Source organism: Danio rerio, chromosome 20, assembly GCF_049306965.1.
Source record: "Danio rerio strain Tuebingen ecotype United States chromosome 20, GRCz12tu, whole genome shotgun sequence".
NCBI lineage: Eukaryota > Metazoa > Chordata > Actinopteri > Cypriniformes > Danionidae > Danio > Danio rerio.
Window position 1 is genome coordinate 39,897,501 of NC_133195.1, and position 15,470 is coordinate 39,912,970.

Consider the following 15,470-nt stretch of genomic DNA (forward strand, 5'->3'; position numbering starts at 1 on the left):
TTTAACGTCTTAAAGCCGTTAAATTCATTCAAATCACAGCATGATATGAGAAGTTCGCTTCGTGTGCAGTTGTTACTATAATTTTCCCTTAATTGTCATAAAAACAAAAAACACCACTATTGAGTTACATAAAACGTAATATGAGCTGCATTTTTATGTAATGAAAGGAGTCTGCGCAGCGACCTGTCTGACTGCATTTCCCGTGGTGCACTAGGCTCATGTTACTGCATCTTGGTGCTAAACGAACGCAGCATTTTATCTTGCTACTTTTTGAGGTGAGTGGGCATATCTGGTGTTTTGAATCATGGCGTTTTAGCTAACTTAGTTTATTTGTTTATTAATATTGCACTTCAGCTAAAATAAAGTAGGTTAGTCGGTTAGTGTGTTGGTAGACAACTCATGTCGATCTCTAAATTGTCAAAACAAATCAAACTGATTGGCAGCGACATTTAGTTGAGTAAAGTGTATTATGATAAACTAAATGCTATTGCAAGTAACGCAAGTGTCTTTAGTGACTTGTTTACGGTTGTTCCTGCTAATGACAGAAAAGTACAGTAGATACTTATGGTTCAAAAGTGTGTAAATCCTAAAATGTGGTATTGTTTGTCAAACAAGTTATGCTCTCAGAGCCTGCATTTGTTTGATCAAAATACAGTAATAAGGTGATGCATTTTAATAATATTTACGTTTGAGAATAATTTAAACTTGCATTTCTTTGATGAATAAAATGGTTTAATTATGTGCTTATCATCTGATCTGACTGTGCAAAATGCCAGATAAGTTTGTCACATTTCTGTGAATAGTTCATAATCAAAATGCCACACATTCTGAACGTCCTATTTACAGGGTATTTACTGTGCATTAGGAGTTGGACAGAGAACAGCTTTCTCATTCATTGGTCCCGCATTTGTTGTAACCACAGAGCTTTGTTCACCTTAATCCCAGTGTTGGGAATGTTGTGCAACAATAAACCTTTGCTCCATTTTCTAGCATGCATGCTTTAAAATTTTGTTGCCCAGTGGCTGAAAGGTTAAATTAAAGTGATAGCCCATGAGCTACATTTTGCCTTTACACTTTAGGTTACTCCAAGAAGGTAAAATACAATTTTCTTCATTCCAGATCCATAAACCATGTACCTAGAGTTGATAGTGGCATTGGGGCTCGGATTGGTGGTCGCTCTGATATTTCTAAAAAAGAGAAAGACTGTCCTGAAAGTGCAGGATGGGTGGTGGGGTGTGGGAACTTGTCCCCAAGGACCTGAGGATGACAGTATCCGGCCATTTAAAGTTGAGACGACTCCTGAAGAGATTGAGGTAAATTAGAATCTCATTACCTGAATAAAGCCTCACATAATTGTTTCACAGTTCATTGTTGTTCGAAATGCTGTGTTTTCTATTCTTTAGGATCTACACTGTAGGCTAGACCAGACCCGCTCCTTTTCTTCTCTTGAAGACAGCCAGTTCAACTACGGCTTCAACTCCAAATACCTTGAGAAGGTTGTGTCTTACTGGAGGAAGGACTTTAATTGGGGAAAACAACTGGATAAACTGAACAAATATCCTCATTTCAAAACCAAAATCGAAGGTGAGTCTTGACCATTACACAGCTATAGTAAGATTAATTTTAAGTCAATTAATGTGAAAATTAGGCTTTTTTCACAATTTAATCCTATTTTTGCGGTATCATCCAGGAAATGTCTTTCAACATGATTAAAAAAAATGATAAGCTGTAGGGGAATTACCAACCGACATCACACATGATATCACACAGGTTCAACTGCGCATTCAGGTTGCAAAAAATGACCGATTGCAAAAGCAAACATGTCGTGACTCATGTTTTGCGGTAGTGTGTCAAAATTGAGAAAGTACAAAAATAGAAAACCTAAATTTTATCGTACACTACACTGCTTTTAATGCCAACCACAGACGTCTTTGACTAACTTTGAAATGTAAAAATATAAGTTCACATACCCTGCCGTACAGGTGCAGTTCGCTGTCAAAATGCAGTTGTTTTGCTTGTTGATGATTACCCAGGCCTTGTACAGTTCCGTCTTCTTCTTCTTCCTTGTCTTTGGCTAGGCAGAACCTCGGTACTACAAAGGTTTGAATCTGGTAATCATGGAACATTATTTCTTGCACATGACCACACAGAACTAAACTGTTGGCATCCAAAGACTTGTAGGCCTTTAACTTCTCTCATGTAAACACACTTGGAGTTTCAATGAGATAGTTGTATATTTGGGGCTGGATGCTTGGCCTTTTCGTCTTATCCAATATCCCTTGGGAGGATGCCATCGCAAATGGACCTGTCAGATGAACGCCGCTCACTTTAACATTAATTTTGACGAATAACTGCTTATCAGTGGTTGACAAGCTGTTATAAAGCATTATGTAAATAATTTATATATTATGTAATCAATATAACTTACCTCTAATACAACAACAAACTCTGTACCGCAAAGGATTTCATTAACTCGCTGTAAATGCTAGCGCTTTTTTTCTGCAACTTTGGTGCGTGTGCATCCTGAATGTTTACAAACCAGTAATTTGTCTATCCGCTTGTTAAGTGGTGATGTGTTTGTGACGTATGTGTACCGTTTCCAGGTCCAAGCCACCATTCATTTGAGTGGAGAAATCATTCGTTTAGGATCACGTATTATTCCTATCAAACATTAAAGTTAATTTTATATAAAATCGTAGTGTACACAATAATCTCTGGGCTTGCTGCATAACAAATACCAAAAATGTAACAATTTATAAAAAAAAATTTATCACTTTCTGGCCATCGGATATTAGGCATGGACATATATACTGCGATCGGGATTTTTGAAAGCCTTTAATCGCTTTGTAAACGTTTATTATTACCATTTCATGAGTCTCCTCATTCAGTTGAATAGAGCGCTTGGACCCGGAAGCCGCTTGGCGTGACGTCACTTAACAAGCGGATAGATTGCGTCACTTAGAATTACAACAAAACAAAGCAAAAACATAACAAACACTGCAATAACGATCAAATTATAAACTACTATGATTTTTAGTTATAACAATACCGTCTTTGCTTACTGATAATCAAATGGAACTGTTTAGATTTTAGGCATTATTTGAACTTTAATTAGACATTATTTGAAAAAAGTTTCATATGTTTGCCAATTAAGATTTTTTTTCTCACATTTGGACCTTTTTCGACTTCTAGGGCCAGGCAGTATACATCATAGTACACAATTATAAAGGAAAAATAATATTATTGTTACTTTGTTTATCCTAAAAGGTATTGATATTCACTATGTTCACGTGAAACCGAAGAACCTGCCAGAGGGAACCCGCGCTGTACCACTGATGATGGTTCACGGATGGCCTGGCTCTTTTTATGAGTTTTACGGCATCATCCCCCTGCTCACAGAGCCATCTAATCCAGATGACATAACCTTTGAAGTCATTTGCCCCTCGATACCTGGTTACGGCTTTTCAGAAGCATCACACAAGAAAGGTAAAGAACAACTCAGTCCAGCAGACATCTTATTGTTTCAAGCACATATTGATTGGTGTGGTTTGTTAAAAAGCCAGTATTGTTATAATTTGTTTTGCACAGGTTTTGACACAGTGTGTGCTGCTCATATATTCAATAAACTGATGAAGCGCCTTGGATTCACCCAGTACTATGTTCAGGGAGGAGATTGGGGGTCCATGATTACCACGAATATGGCTCAGTTGGAGCCCAAGTATGTATAAATGCAGTGCTTCCTAACATTTTTTTAAGCTCAACTTTGTTTTTGACTGTATTCAAGGTCTTTATTCTTTTAAGCTCATATAAAACGTAAAGTCAAAATACTAAAATAACAGTATAAGAGTAATAATGTGAAATAGTGCATATAAATAACAGTTATGTGTGAGTATATATTTTAAAATCTGAATATATTTTAGTCAAATTCCTTTGATGGCTTAAATGGTTGAATTTTATACATTTCTACTATTATTATTATTATTATTTTCTGTTTTTAAATACTTTTATTATTACTTCATTAGTTCATTTTTGTATGCATCTTTTACTGCTGCACATTTTATGTCTGTAAAGTGTCTTGAAATGCTACTTTTAAAAGAGCTATATGAAAGTAAAGTTTGTTATTATTATTATTAATATTAAATCTTCTCACTGTGCAAAAAGGCAAAATGCACTTAAAGCTGACATAAAAACTTAAGTAAAAAGGGATAATTTTTTTTACCTGCTTATATTATATGTATATCGGAGTCAAAAATGCTCCTCAACCAGAAATTGTAATAATGCAGAACTTGATTTTGATTGGATGCATGAATTGTATGATTTTTTTGTTACAGTGATGTCATATGAGTAATAGGTCGCCCTGCTCATTTATTTTCTTTTTTAAATATTTCCCAAAATTTTCACAGTATGTCTGATAATATTTTTTACTCTGGAGAGAGTCGTATTTGTTTTATTTTGACTAAAAAACATTTTTATTTTGTTTATAATTTTTAAAAGCCATTTTAAGGTCAAAATTTTAGCCCCTTCAAGCTATTTTTTTTATTGTCTACAGAACAACCCATCATTTTACAATAACTTGCTTAATTACCCTAATCTGCCTAGTTAACCTAATTAACCTAGTTAAGCCATTAAATGTCAATTTAAGTGTCTTGAAAAATATCTAGTCAAATATTATGTACTGTCATCATGGCAGACTTAAAGTAAATCAGTTATTAGAAATGAGTTATTAAAACTATTATGTTTAGAAATGTGTTCAAAAAAAAATCTGCTCTCCGTTAAACAGAAATTGGGAGAAAAAATAAACAGGGGGGGCTAATAATTCTGACTTGCATGTAATTTATTATATAGATTTTATCATAATAACGTCGATAAATGATTTTACTTTTAATTTGGGGTGAACTAACCATTTTAAAAAGTTGAATTAACAAAACATATTGTGTGAAAAATGAAGTGTTTTTGTTGTTCGCTTGATTTTCTCCTCAGTGCTGTAAAAGGTCTCCACATTAACTTCGCTCCCCCTGCACAAGGCAGTGTTCTTATGGGCTTATCTTTAATTTTCGGCCGTCGATTCCCCAAACTCTTTGGCTTCACCGAGCATGATGTGAAACGTCTATTCCCCTGCATGGACAAGCTTGTAGTGGATGCTTTGAGGGAGACTGGATACATGCACATACAGGCCACTAAACCTGACACTGCAGGTCAGAAATATTCAGTTTTATATTTACATCTCAGTTTTATACATCCATTGTTGTTCTTGTCAATACATGTCTATAGAGCATGCTTCTTGCATACTCTTGTGATGTTGGCCAATTGGATTATATTCAGTGTTTGGTTTATTTAATAACATCATTTGTTTTGTACAGGCCGTGGGTTGAATGACTCCCCTGTTGGTTTGGCTGCTTACATTTTGGAGAAATTCTCAACCTGGACTGACCCTGAATTTAGGAAGCTTGAGGACGGTGGACTGGAGAGGTATAGATATTGTTTTAGTAAAAAACATCAGTTTATTCCAAAATGAAAAAAAATTCAAATTTTCAGTCATCATCGAGTTAAAGTTGAGTGTTTGTCATTTTCATTTTGGAGTACAGTTACCATTTACATTTTATTGTAGGTCAATTAAACGTGTGGGGTTAAAACATCTCATGATTTCCCAACAGGAAGTATTCTCTTGATGATCTTCTGACGAATGTGATGATCTACTGGACTTCTGGATGCATTATATCCTCCATGCGTTTCTACAAGGAGAACTTTGGCAAAGGCCTGAACCAGCCTCATGCAAAGTAAGAGAACTATAGGCTTTGATTTAATAACGAAACTTGTAATTCAGTACTAATCAATATAGTGTTCCCAGAACTATTTGGACATACTGTAGAAACTGATCTGCGATGTAAATGCTAAATACATACATAGAATCTGGGGTTAAGTAAGATTGCTCATTTTTTTTTTTTTAAATAAGTTTCTTATGCTCAACCAAAGTTGTCGGCGGCCATATTTGAAACACCTCTCGGGCAGTATGCTCGGGCATTCTGTTTGAATAAGGAAACATCTAATGCCAGTCTTACGATTACATTTCATATTAGGAATCACTAATAAAGAACAACTGTCTATTTAATTTAATCTCTAAATGTTCAAATCACACAAAATCTGCAGAAACTCACATCTGGTCTGAGTCCCTCCCCCAGAGAATTGTCATTCTATAGCGATCGCTGATTGGCTCCTGTACTTGAAGGCGGGTTTTATTCGCCATATAGCAATCGATGATTGGCTCCTTAACTAAAAGGCGGGGCTTCAATCGCCATATTGACAGTTACATTTTCCCATTCAAGAGTATACGTTTGACATGTCTTGGGTATTCTATAGTCTTTGGCTCAACCAAAGAACTTAGAATGACCAAGAGGCGACACTCAATAGAACGTTCCATTGCAACAGCAGCGCCCAGCAACAGCCCCGGATTCCGCCATTTTGGAGTGAAAGCGATCGGCTGTCCATTGGATCTCATTACTGTCGCGATGGCAAGCCGCTGCTTTGTTTTTTATTTATTTATTTAAAAAGCGCATTTAAGCTAAGATACAACCTGAAAGATGACAATACAACACGTATTATCACAAACATCTGCACTTTTAATAGTTTATTTTACAGACTTTTAATATGCATGTTGTTCTATTGGAGTTTTTATTCCAAAATGGCCGCCCCACCCTCTAGTGGCTGTTTCCCAAATTACACCAGTGTCGCCTCTTGGTCCTTCTAAGCTCTTTGGCTCAACCAAGGATGGATTAATTTTCTTAAAATACAGTAAGTTCCGTAATATTGTGTACAACAATACAGTAATATAACAACTTAAATAAATGATTTGGTTTATTAATATCTTATATTAATTAGTGACAGCGTGTATTCAGTGACAAATAATGTAACGTACACTAACCATTTTCACCATTTCACCTGCAAAAATGGAAATTGTTTTAAGTCTTATTAAAAACCAACGTCAGAATATACTATTATTGTGTTTAACTTTAAGGTAATGTTATATATAATAACTTTTTATGAAAGTTTGAAGTGATATAACTCTACAATCATTTAATTTTGAAATCATGTTTATTTTGTTATAGCATGAAAATTTAAAATATTAAAACATTAAATTCATGCAAATTTACGTTAACTTGACGGACCTTTTATGCATATGAACATCATCACTGCACAAAGATAAACCAAATAGTGTTTGCAGCCTGTTTCTCATCCTCACTTTCTGGCGGAGAGTTGCACCATGTGGTCATCACCCACAACTGATGTTAAAACATCCCCATTTCAAAACATTTTTTCAACAAAAGATAATTTATTTAATAATTTGTGATAACATAATTTTCATTTCATAAAGACTGCAATTCTGTGTCATGCTTAAATTATTGCATTAAATGTCTCCCAAAGCAACATTCGCATCTTTAGCTTGCCCACTGTCTATTTTCAAGTGCATTAGGTGGACGTAGCAAACTTACAGAATTTTTTCGGAAGCAAATGTTAGGAGGGTCTCTGTTTTGATCGGGGGTGAAAGAGTGGGAAAAAAGGATTACACAAATATATAGCTTGTCTACGACTTGTATTTCGGAACAGGTTTAGTCTTCGTTATTCATTCAGATATTACTCTAAATTCCTACATTGTTTTAATTTCATAAGAAATGTATCTTCGAAACACAAATAATAATATATATAATCATTAATCAAATCTGAGAGATTTTTGTCCCTCAATTGAAAGGCTGTTCACTTAGAAACTTCAGAAGTGTTACAATGAGAAGTATAAATCTACAGGAGTTGACTGGTTTAATCAAAATCATTTGGAGTAGTGCAATCACTTTAAAATGAACAGATCTCATTTAGACTTTTTTTAAAAAGTTTATTTTCATTATTGGTTTGGTACGATTTAAAGCTGCGGTCACACTGGACTTTTCTCCCCATAGACTTCCATTCATACGCACACGAATGTGTCAGACCGGAAACACTCAGTTTTGCAGTTCGCTGCGTTGGAAAGTTCAAGCTTGGTGAACTCTGATCTTAGAAATCGCATCTCTTGACTGCGTGAGACCAATCAAGGATCAAAACATGACCTCTCTGGACAGGAATTCTAAATATGGACCAATCACTTGCTTTTTTAATCGTCTAATCATCTTGTTTAATCCCGCCCCTTTTCGCAGCGCTGTACGACAGAATTTCACAAGCTTAAACTCAAGTGTGACCGCAGGATGAGGGCGAGTAAATGATGACAGATTCTCCGTTTTGGGGTTAACTAATCTTTTAATATATGAGGAAATGTTTTCCTGATGTTTTATATATTTATTTAGATGAATTTGATTGTATAAAATAATGTAAAATAGTCTCTAAATCAGGGGTCACCAATCCTGGTCCTGGAGGGCCGGTGTCCCTGCAGGGTTTAGCTCCATCTTGCCTCAACACACCTGCCTGGATGTCTCAAGTATACCTAGTAAGACCTTGATTAGTTTGTTCAGGTGTGTTTGATTAGGGTTGAAGTTAAAATCTGCAGGACACCGGCCCTCCAGGAACAAGTTTGGTGACCACTGCTCTAAATCAAAGCTTTCTTGCTCAAAGTCAACTCCATGTAGAATGCACAATAAAATAAATCGGCTCATTATTGTGTCTCTTTTTACCCAATAGGCTTCCGGTTCACGTTCCGACAGGTGTGGCTTCTTTCCCTAATGAGCTTTTGCACACCCCGAAACTGTGGGTAACAGACAAATACCGTAACCTCAAGTCTTACACACCCATTGCTCGTGGAGGCCATTTTGCAGCTATGGAGGAACCACAGTTACTAGCTGAAGATGTGCAGAACTTTGTCAAGATTGTAGAGAACAGGAAGCGGAAATGATCCATTCTAATTCACACTCATGGGACTCTAATAAACGCATTTATAAAGTGATTACCATGTAGGAAAAACACAATCCTCACTACAAATACATAATCAGCATTGTCAAAGCTCTTATAAAGAAATGCATTCGCACTGCTAGGAATATACTACCAATTGTGCTTTAAAGGGATAGTTCACCCTTCAAAAATGTATTAAACTGGCCTAATTTTTCCCTCTTTACATGTTCCAAACCTCATACAGGTTCTTTCATCTGCTGAAAACAAGAGACAAGATATTCTAAAGAACAAACTAAACCAAAATCATTGCTTCCATAGTAAGCCAACTGGGACCAACAATGATTTTGGTGAACTCTACTATGGTAGTCAATGGGGACCATCAACTTTTGGTCACCAACATATCTTTTGATTCTGCTCAAAAGAAGATATTTTGAAGAATGTTGGTAAACAAAAATTGGACTTCCATAGTAAGCCAATCGCAATTTTGGAAAAACTTGTGTAAATAAATAATAACAGAAATGTCATTTTTGGGTGTGCTGTCCCTTTAAAAGGAATTGTGCTTCACATGATTATAAATTTACAGACGCTTGCTTGTGAAATATTTCAGAGTGATTTGATGCTGATGTGTTTAAACGGGATCAATACAGTTCAAGATATTAAACAATATGAAATTTAAACCTTAGAGCATCCTTTAACCCTTGAACGTCCACTCTAAAAACACAATTTTGACCCATTTCTTTAGTTAAATTGTGTTCCTTACGCCACTCAAAGCTAAATTTAACTTCATTGTGATTATTTGTTTTAATGCAATACCAATAAAATGGTTAATAAAGCACCTTTATGTGGCAAAAACTGAAGTGACCACCAACAAAAACCACCCAGGAACACATTTTTATTGTTATCAAGACAAATTTTATATCACTTTCTCATTACAAACAATTCATCAAGAGGAAAAATGAGTGTTCGTGATTGGAAATAATGCCCACAAGAGTGGCTTAATGCATTGCTTCCTCGATTCTATGTTCATCTACAGTACATAAATAAAAGGTATCATCGCTATAGACGCTCTGCAGGCCAACGCAACTGCCTCTTTTTTTTTCCACACAATAAAGGAAAGTTCCAGGCGAGAACTTTCGGGACCAATCAAATAAAGAGACACTATAAGTGAAGGCACGACCAAAGTAATGAAGCTGGTCAGACTCCATTGCTTATGGCTTTCTGGAATGCATCTTTGGAGGAAATCAAAAACAGGTAATACTTCAATAAAAAAATAAATATTCTCATAATATTTATACAAAGGTAAATATTATGTATCCAAATATTTATTTTGCACTAACAAGAGTTGCACTTTCCGTATAAAATGAAGATTAAAAAATGCCATAAAAAAGTATTCTCACAGTAGAACTCAGTATTTTGTTTGTTTTGTTTCTCACCCAAGATAGATTCTCTTAGGTTTACACAGTTTTCGATTGTAGGACAGCATAGTTCATGATCATTCCCTGCTTGTGCTTAACATTTTGATTTACTGTGTGCTTTTGATTTGTTCCTTCTTTCATCGCTTGTATGGGAAACACAGTTTGAATTAAGACATTCCGACAGGTCGTCAATGGAACAATACCGAAGCGATATTCAGTCATTGAACGCAAGTGCTGAATGCTATTAAAAGTTCATGTGGTTTAAAGCATTTTGCACACATAAATTCAAGTAATTTCAGGTATGACGGATGACAGAGGCAACTCTACATGCGATTGATCCACATGTAATCATGAATGTCAGAAAATTGATTTAACACAATGCAAAAAAATATATATATTAGAATCAAGCTACGCTGTAAAAATATCTGTAAATTAACAGTTTTCTGTATTTTGGGAGTCGTTTTATTTTCTCAGTTTATTTATGCTTTTGGATTGCATTATGGGATCTCGATCTATCTTTCAACAACTTTTAACCTTAAAAAGTAAAAAAAAAGTGACTTTTATTAAGATTTTTAATCATTTAAAGTGATAAATTGTCTGGGCTGGGTATGATACGCTACAAAAACCTTGTAATAAACTACCTGAATAATTTCTGACTTATTATTAGGGACCGAGCACCAGAACAGTGCATAGGCCCTATTGGAATTGCTCCGTTTCTTCTTCTTCTCTGGAATAAAGTGCATTTTAGAGGGTGTAAACATGCCCGAAAACTAAATGCAAAAAAGTACTTTTAATATAGGTTTCAAAAGTGAATGTGGCAAAATGACTTGACAGCGCCACCTATGCCCATTTGACGGACTGGCCCCCGAGCTACGATTCACGCACAAGTACAAAAATTGGGACACACATCAAACATGCCAATACCTACAAAAAAGTCTCTTGGAGCGAAATCTCAAGCCCAACAGGAAGTCAAATATTTTTAACTTCCTGTGCTGAAAAAGTGGCATTTCCAGGCGTTGTACTTTAACAAACTCCTCCAAGGGATTTTATCAGATCAACACCAAAATTAGGTATCGTCAACTAAAGGCCTTGGTGATGTAAAATTGCGAAGATCTAGAGTCGCCACAAAACAGGAATTTATAACTCAGACATGCATTGTCCGATCTGCCTTAAATTCCACACGTTTGATAACAGCACTGACCTGAACACGTTTACTTGCCAATCTCCAGTTAAAGTTATAACGCCACCTTGTGGCAACAAGAAATGCCGTTTTACACTGTAACAAACTACAAATTTTATCAGACCGAATCCAAGTTTTGTCAGTTTGATCCAAAGGCCTTTGTGATGTTAACTTGTGAAAATCTAGAAGTTCGTCGAAGGGCGTGTTCGTGGCGGACTGACAAAGTTCAGTGTTTCGCCATGGAGGAGGAAGGATAAAAATGTCTGATCTGCCTAAAAAAAAATCCCCAGGTTCGATGAGATTCCTCTTCTGAGGACATCTACAGTGTATGCCAAAATTAAGTCACAGTCATAGCACCACCTGCTGACAGGAGGAAGTTCGGCATAAATCTGTGATTTTTCTCTGATGTGATTTTTTTTTTATATATATTTATCAGATTAAATTATTATTCTCCACTGTTCTCCGTCATCCTAAGGCCACCGGGTGGCGGTGAGCCCGGGTGCGAGGTCACTTTCATTGCTGCTTGCAGCTTCAAGTTCTTTATAATTTCTTATGCATTATATTACTTCAAACTACTCAAATGTCAATAAAAGTCACTTTGTAAACTGTATTAATGAATTCTCAACATCAAAAGTTCACAAAACTCTAATAATGCAATTCACAACAGTAAATAAACTGAAAACACTTGTGAATCTTGTGAACTAACCACGGAAACTATTAACAGATATTTTTGTACAGTGAATGTTTGTATTTTACAAAAAAGGGATGATCTCCAATGAACCCCTTGATTGGAATGCTCGAGTTGCAAAAACATAAGAGTATTTTTTATACCTAAAATAAATGTCAAAATCTAACAGATTGAACTGGATGGATTAAATGAGTGCTGTTGTTGGTTAAAGTATGGCTGCACATTAAACGCATATCTGTCGAAAACAACTACAATCTCCTAACTAACGAATGTTGTTTTGCAGCTAATACTGTTAGGCCAAAAAATGCATAATCTGCTTCTGTCAGTATATGGAGCTCAAATGAAAACACACAGACTAATAACAGCAAGGGATTGCAGTGGTATGTTGAAATGCATTTTAAACTTTCGTCTTAAAATAAGTTGTGAGATGTAGTGTAATGGAATGGAACTGAATGAAGGATGAGTGTAAGGTGTAGGGGTGTATGTTGTATCTTGCTTAAAAAAGCAATCAGCAATAACATGAATACAATTAAGCCACAAAAATAGAATATTTTTTCTCACAATTCTGGCTTTCTTATGATTGCTAGTTTAAAATCTCACAATTCTGACAGTTCTTCTATGAATTGTCATTTTATATAAAATCATTTTAATATTTCTACCTCCAAATGCTGAAAAAGGCAGAACTGTAAGATATAAACTCAAGATGCAAGTCTGAAAAGGTCTGAAATCTGAGTATATATCTTGAAGATCAACATACAAATTGTAATTTAAAAGTCAGTGTTAGACTTTAGAGTTTAGAAGTTAGAAGTTTACATCTTGCAATTCTGACTTTTTTCCTTAAAATCTTGAAATTCTGGAGTTTTAATGTATAATAATAACTCGAATAACCAAATAAATTATGATACAAGCTAGACGTGTGCCACCTTTTAAAGAATATTCTGATTGTTGTTTTATTGGTTGTTTGTCACTGCACAAAATGACTGAATAGGCGATTTATTTTCAAACATAACTTTTCCATGGTAATCTGGCCTACGACACTGAAAATTCTTTACAGTAAGGTTCCACTTGCTAACATCAATTAATTTAACTTAAGTCAATGCAATGACAACTGGAATAAGACTTATTAATCTGCCAATTTCTTAGTTAATGCTTATTAATGCATTAAAATCAAATGTTTTATTAAATGGAGTTGATAAATAATAAGATTCAGTATTCAGTATTTCTTTTGACTAACTATTTTAACTAGATATTTGTCAATGCATCAATAACCTTACTATTGTCAAGTGTAACCTATTTTTTTACTTTTATTTACTTTGAACATGTATATAGAATAAATCAGTACTCTAAGTATTTTTAGGTTAGTAAAACATTAATTTGTGCAGTTATAATACTGTAAATCGTCTATATAAAGCTTCAGCAATTAATTCCAACAGAAAACGTGATATCTACAGAAGCCTAAAACTTACAACTGCAACAGAAGGTCAGAAATGTGAGATAAAAAGGCTTTAAATAAGAACAAATTTTATTTTATCATGTTGTGAAAAAGCTTCCAAAAACATAATAATAATAGTAAAATATTATCACGTCACGCTATTCGAAAAAATTCCACACTAAAATCAGCGAGATGTGGTGCGAATGGTGTGTTAATAAAAAAATGAACTCAATAATAATGGAGTGTGATGAACATGAAGCCGCATAGCATGATTCTTTGGAAACAAATGTAAAACTGACCGGACCAAAATGAAACACCCACAATAAACAAACAAACAAACAAACCTTCGATTAATAGATGAAAGACTTCAACAAATTCTTGACCCAGAGCGCATAACCTGAAAAGATAACCCACTGTGTGCTTGTGGGATTGTGACACGTTTAGGGAAAGCTTCCTTCAGGCACAATACAACAACTACAAATGGTATGGCTTAGAGTAGACTGAGCTGTGAATTCGGACTAGACAGCAAAGCACAGAAGAAGAAGAAAAAAACACCACTTTAACACCAATAAAACAAATCAAACTATACGATAAAACAAGTGCAACCAGGTCATGTGCTAATACTGACAATTATGATCAGTAACTCACAATGAGGTTTCAATTCTATGCAGTTTGTGTTCCTTGTACTCTTAATACTATAACAAGCATCTTCTATATCTAAAAGATTAAATAAGATAGAGAAATTTTAAAAAATTACATCATATAATACATATATTAGTATAATAACCAGTGTTGGGTAAGTTACTTTTAAAAGTAATACAATACAATCTAAAGTCACTTAAAAAAACTAATGTGTTACTTTTTAAGGAAAGTAATGTGAACGTCTGTGCTGTGTTTTTATATTTTGCATATGTTGAACTATTGAAAAAAACAATCAAATAAAGAATAAGATAGGCTTAAAGGGATGGTTCACCCAAAAGTTTACTCACCCACCAAGTCGTTATAAAACTTTAAGACTTTCTTTTTACTGTTAAACACAAAAGAAGATATTCTGAAGAATGCTGAAAACCTGTTACCACTGACTTCTTTAATAGGAAAAACAAACAACATGGAAGTCAATGATACCGGTTTTCAACATTTAATAATAGTAATATTAATAATAATAATAATTGTTTACATTTATATATCGCTTTTCTAGACACTCAAATCACTTTATAAATTGAGGGGAATCTCCTTATCCACCCCCAGTGTGCAGCATCCACCTGGATTACGTGATGGCCAGACAGCGCCAGAGCGCACACCACACACCAGCTCATAGGTGGAAAGAGATGAAGCTAATTATGATTAAGGGATGGTTAGGAGGCCATAATAGACGGAGGCCAGTGGGGAAATTTGGCCAGGATGCCTTGGTTAAACCCCTACTCTTTTTCAAAGTACATCCTCAGATTTTTAATGACCACAAAGAGTCAGGACCTCGGTTTAACATCTCATCCGAAAGACGGTGCTTACTGAGCAGTCCCCTTCACTATACTGGAGCGTTAGGGCCCACACAGGCCACAGGTTGAATGCCCTCTGCTGGCCTCTCTAACACCATTTCCGCCAGCAACCAAGCCTTCTCATGTGGTCTCCCATCGAGGTACTGACCAGGCGCAGACCTGCTTAGATTCAGTGGGCGACCATGTGAGAGTTGCAGAGAGCTAGCTCGAAATATCTAAATATCCTCTTTTGTGTTGAACTGAAGAAAGAAACTCAAAAAGGTTTAAAATAAAGGGTGAGTAAATTATGACAGAATTGCAATTTTTTTTTTTTCTTTTTTGGGTGAACTATTAATTAGAGCAGCATGATATTAGAAAAATCAATCATTGCGATATTTAGTTATTCTGCGATATA

General features: G+C 35.2%; 2 protein-coding genes across 6 annotated transcripts in view; one reads left to right on the forward strand and one right to left on the reverse strand.

The window, feature by feature from the left end:
* The window catches only part of enah (ENAH actin regulator), a 206,182-nt gene extending 205,970 nt beyond the window's left edge, over positions 1 to 212 (reverse strand). For all 4 annotated transcript variants that reach the window (XM_073932427.1, XM_073932425.1, XM_073932424.1 and 1 more), the window contains exon 1: positions 1 to 212. This exon is cut by the window's left edge and continues 230 nt beyond it. The gene's annotated coding sequence lies outside the window, so the exon portion shown is untranslated.
* On the forward strand, positions 190 to 9,542 carry ephx1 (epoxide hydrolase 1, microsomal (xenobiotic)). 2 transcript variants are annotated; one of them, XR_012395432.1, is made up of 9 exons: positions 190 to 275; positions 1,120 to 1,313; positions 1,404 to 1,584; positions 3,268 to 3,486; positions 3,589 to 3,718; positions 4,981 to 5,195; positions 5,361 to 5,469; positions 5,655 to 6,356; positions 6,747 to 9,542. XR_012395432.1 is itself a non-coding variant. In NM_201068.1 (9 exon segments), coding segments are annotated over 8 exon segments (1,371 nt in total). In that variant the 5' UTR covers positions 224 to 275; positions 1,120 to 1,130; the 3' UTR covers positions 8,870 to 9,542.
* The last annotated feature ends 5,928 nt before the right edge of the window (positions 9,543 to 15,470 follow it).